Genomic DNA, 4,719 nt, shown 5'->3' on the forward strand with positions numbered 1-4,719 from the left:
AGAGGGTTATGCTGGTGTTCGGCTCGATCGCCCTTGAGACTGCAGCCCCTGAGGCGGTGTCTAACCACCAGTCCTCGACTGGCACAGTTGGCTCTGAGCTAAGGGTCGGAGCTGATGCGGGCACAGCCTCTGGAGTACTGTTCGGCGGCAGAGCTAGGTCATACCCATTGCGACAGTGCGGCGCGCCCGACTGTGGCTCGAATCCGTCGAAAATGAAGTCTCCGCGGATGTCGGCCATGTAGTTCAAACTTCCAAATCTGACCTGATGGCCAGGGGTGTAGCTTTCAATCTGCTCTAGATGGCCAAGCGAATTAGCCCATAGTGCAAAGCCACCGAATACGAAGATCTGTCGGGGAAGAAAAGTCTCACCCTGGACCGCATCACTATCGATGATAGTAGGAGCCATCAAGCCTAACAGCGACGACACAGAGGAACTCTCAATGAAAGCACCAATGTCGGTGTCAAAACCGGCGGATCTCGGGTAGGGGGTCCCGAACTGTGCGTCTAGGCCGGATGGTAACAGGAAGCAGGGGACACGATGTTTTACCCAGGCTCGGACCCTCTTGATGGAGGTAAAACCCTACGTCCTGCTTGATTAATATTGATGATATGGGTAGTACAAGAGTAGATCTACCACGAGATCAGAGAGGCTAAACCCTAGAAGCTTGCCTATGGTATGATTGTATGCTATGGTTGTTGTCCTACAGACTAAAACCTTCGGTTTATATAGACACTGGAGAGGGTTAGGGTTACACAAGGTCGGTTACAAAGGGGGAGATATCCATATCCGTATTGCCTAGCTTGCCTTCCACGCCAAGTAGGGTCCCATCCGGACACGAGACGAAGTCTTCAATCTTGTATCTTCATAGTCTAACTGTCCGGCCAATGGAGATAGTCCGACTGTCCGGAGACCCCCTAATCCAGGACTCCCTCAATGGGCCTTTACCTTTCCACATAGTTCGTTTCCTTTTTGTTTCTATTTTCTATTTGAGTCGAGGCCTGCTTATAGTACTTCTGAATAGCTTTTCAGCCCACGTTTTTTTGGGCCATGGAATATTAATAGTACAAGTATAATTGGGTCATGGACACTATCAGGTCCAGTAAGAACATTTTCTGGAGAATTTAATGTTCAAGTAAAATGTACGCAACACATTACAGGAAAATAACACATACAACAACAGATAAAATTTCATTTCACTCCTACAGCTCACTACATCATAGACAGTACATGACAATCATTCAATTTTTTACTAGGCAGTAGACGAGTACATCTCATTTCAAATAAACAGTACTGCTCTTGGAAGCAAAATAGGCCGCCACATGCCATGGTGCGCCATCCTACTCGATTTGGCCCCAAGTAACCAGCAGCACTGCTTGCTCCCTTGGCCCAGCTCCAGCTCCCCGCACATGACATATTGTGTCAATGCTTGCATCAATAGAAGGAACTCACATACCATAGAAGTTGCACAGTAGTGTATCAACACCCCAAAGATTTACTGAATTCAACTATTATATAACCAAGTTAGAGCTGGCAGAAGTTTTGACTTCTAGCAGAAAATAAAGTCTATCAACAACCCTAGCTAATAATAGCAAATTAAACTGTATACTACCAACAAGACACAAACTGCTAGTCCTGATATGAAGTGCAAGCATCTTCAGTAGTTGAATCTAACACAGTCATATATCAACCAATAGCAAGGGGGAAAAGAATAGGGAACGGCGAGGTTATACCTGATCTTCTTGAGCCTCTCAAGGTCATCCCTGAGCTTCATGTCGGCGGCGTTGGAGACGAACTGGGAGAACTTCCCGTCCTTGTAGTCCTTCTTCCTGTTCAGGAACCAGTCTGGCACCTTGAACTGGCGCGGGATGTGCACCACTGCCATCAGAAATCCCTGTCATTTTAACATTCAGTTTGTACATACACTAATTACATATTAATACAAAGGGCCAACAGTAGCCATGCTAAAATCCCTATGAATGTTCATAGGAAAGCTTTATAAGCATATGAAAGTTCCAATTTGATCAAAATTTCTACTAGACTACCAGTGTTACAATTTATTTAACACGATGACCACCACGATCACAACATGATGTTTATATAATATCTCAAGTGTTCTTAAATAGCTAGCAACAAAGTCTACTGCAACATCTCAGTCAATTAAATCACATATGGTTGTGGGACTATGATTAACCAAAACAGTGCAAATCAATCTATTATAAGACAAAATAATGCTCATTTAAGAAAATATCAACACCAAGCACTCATTCAACTGCACCAAATTAACAGTACCATAATCTATATGGTTAATGTTAAAACACACATGTGAAATCATATTGTCAACTACATGCACATATACCACTAATATCTTTGCAGCAACATTTGCCCGCCATTTTAGAAATAATCAAGCTACACAATATTACTATGTTATAAATCAGACATGGGTTAGGCAGAGTAATGTTTTGTGTCAGGATCAGATTGCATGGCGGGACTACAGTATATAGGAGATCCAGGCTTGGATAAAGCAGTACTAATTTAGAAGCAGAACAAGACAACATCACTAAGAAAATAATCAGAACCAAGTTGCTGTTGGATGACTGACAAACAACATCTTACAGAGGCAATTCTGATTTCTGGTTGAGCATGCACATTAACCATTAGCATGTGCTGATATGCAATAATCAGAACCAAGTTGCTGTTGGATGACTGACAAACAACATCTTACAGAGGCAATTCTGATTTCTGGTTGAGCATGCACATTAACCATTAGCATGTGCTGATATGCAGCATACTTTGAACAGGGTACACCTGGGAATTTTTAGTTATTTTGTACAGCTGGTGTTGCATTGATGATGTCAAAATCGCCTGAAAATTCAACAAGGAACAGAGCATGATCAGAAACCCAGTTGTTGTATATCAAAGTATGAACCAGGTAACACAATGAGAAATGTGGTGCATGTAGCATACATACATACTACATATTATAGCAGCAGCATGTAGCATACGTACATACTACATATTCTAGCGGCAGCAAGTGAGCTCCATGGAAAGGAAGCAACATGCACAAATGCTGACCCAATCATACTATTTTAGTTAGAAGAGAGATTGTGTGAGGCAATTTAGGCCAAGCAAGAATCCACCCCAATCCACTCAAGTCGGCCTCACAATGATCTTCGTTGAGGGCAACAGTCAGTAATCACAGTAGTAGTAGCACGCTTTGGTTGAACAAGGTCGCGTGGTGAAGCAGCCACACCAACTACCACTGCTGGCTAATGAAGAAAATCCCCAATGCGCTTTGCAAAGCGGGAGGGTCGATCCCCAAGCTACGAGATCGATACTACTAGCATCACCACATCATCAACAAGTAGCTAATAAGGCCTCTACCCTCTGCCTGCACAGCGCACCTACCGATGTTTCTTCTTAGTTGGTGGTGGGGGGATGAGATCTAGCAGCACCGCGCAACTTAACCAGCAGCAAGCAAAGCGAAGCAAAAAGGGAGGCCGTTTCCTACGCGGCGAGATGCGCTGGAGACCGTTGGACTGTTTTACCTTAACGCGGGTGCCCTCGGCAGCGAAGCCAAGCACGGCGGAGAGGACGCCGAGGAAGCCGACGAGCGCGCACACCACCATCGCCTTCTTGCAACCCACGGCTCGCCTCCTCGCCCGCCGGATCTGCAACCTTCCTCCTCCCCAATTCGAGCTCCACCAGCACTCACCTGCAGCAGCAAGCGAGCGAGCCAACTGCTGGAGTTGGCGCGGGCACGGGGTAGCAGGTCGCGGGTGCGGCCCTGCGGAGCGAGACTCTCCTGGCCGCGGCGGTGCGGCCCCTCGGCGCCGCGGAGGCAGCTGAGAAGGAGGGGAACATCACCGAGGAGGTAGTGGCGAGGGCGGGGGAGGTGGAGGCCTTGAGCGCATACGCCATGGGTGCGAGGGAGGGTAGGGAGGAAGGGGTCGATGGCGGCGGAGCGGTGTGCGCACGGGGTTGGATTGAATTGGGCCAGGGTGAGGGGAGGGCGCGGTAGTGTGCGGCAGCGGTGTGGGTCGTCGACGGTGAGGGAGGGGCGTCGGCTGCTGGAGTGGACAGGAGGGGTGGGGGAGGGATCTGCATCTGGATGGGGGAGGAGGGGCGGCGGAGGAGGGATTTGGATTGGAGGGAGGAGGGGCAGTAGCGCCCTAGGGTTTCTCGGGAAGGAGGGGATCGAGAGACGCTGGATCAGTAGGGGGACGACTCAGATCGAATAAAGGGGGTGATCCGTGGGCTGCGTCCTGATTGGTTTAAAAATGAGCTATTAAAATTTACTTTTCTTAGTGCTAAAAACAGGGGGTTGAAGCAACTACCGAAAATATTTCGCAAAATGGCATCACTAAGATTTTCACTTAAGTTAAACCACCTTTCATGGATGATTTTTGCATTATTAAGCACCTAACTAAGAACGGTCGCGCGGTCAAATTTGATCACATTTTGAAATTGGCATAGGAAATTCATTAAAAAAATGGAAAACATTTAACCTCTTATAGTTAGTTCAAATAAACCAATATTTTGTACATGTGTGTATTTAGGGATGACAAACAATATTGATTTGGGAGGTTTTCATTTTCTTTGCTCAAAAGAACCATTTTCCATTTTCTGAGTGACCAAAATGTGTTTTTTTGTGAAGGACCTATCATATATTGTTGAAAAATTGGACCAAATCAATTTTCTAAAATACTAGGACATATTTA

At 46.3% G+C, this 4,719-nt stretch overlaps 1 protein-coding gene across 3 annotated transcripts; it reads right to left on the reverse strand.

Moving 5' to 3' along the window:
- Positions 1-1,096: 1,096 nt before the first annotated feature.
- On the reverse strand, positions 1,097-4,144 carry LOC125554357 (small ribosomal subunit protein uS13z/uS13y/uS13x-like). 3 transcript variants are annotated; one of them, XM_048717930.2, is made up of 4 exons: positions 3,547-4,144; positions 2,724-2,863; positions 1,732-1,892; positions 1,097-1,426 (listed from the first exon to the last, which is right to left on the reverse strand). In XM_048717930.2, exons 2-4 carry the CDS (start codon positions 2,769-2,771, stop codon positions 1,339-1,341), a joined length of 297 nt encoding a protein of 98 aa, XP_048573887.1. In that variant the 5' UTR covers positions 2,772-2,863; positions 3,547-4,144; the 3' UTR covers positions 1,097-1,338. The 3 variants fall into 3 exon arrangements, with proteins under 3 accessions (XP_048573887.1, XP_087375239.1, XP_087375240.1); XM_087519113.1 differs by having other exon boundaries at positions 2,615-2,863; positions 3,547-4,143; XM_087519114.1 differs by having other exon boundaries at positions 1,286-1,496; positions 2,615-2,863; positions 3,547-4,143.
- Positions 4,145-4,719: the final 575 nt, after the last annotated feature.

This window comes from Triticum urartu, chromosome 4A, assembly GCF_056163025.1.
Source record: "Triticum urartu cultivar PI428250 chromosome 4A, HENAU_Tu73, whole genome shotgun sequence".
In the NCBI taxonomy this organism is placed as follows: domain Eukaryota; kingdom Viridiplantae; phylum Streptophyta; class Magnoliopsida; order Poales; family Poaceae; genus Triticum; species Triticum urartu.

Bases quoted from the DNA above. Each gene is read 5' to 3' on its own strand.
- LOC125554357 (XM_048717930.2), bottom strand. From the start codon at position 2,771: ATGCTAATGGTTAATGTGCATGCTCAACCAGAAATCAGAATTGCCTCT. The intron at 1,893-2,723 runs GTAAGATGTTGT...TTAAAATGACAG, and splicing joins CAGAAATCAGAATTGCCTCT to GGATTTCTGATGGCAGTGGT. The intron at 1,427-1,731 runs GTATAACCTCGC...TATTGATGCAAG, and splicing joins GAGAGGCTCAAGAAGATCAG to CATTGACACAATATGTCATG.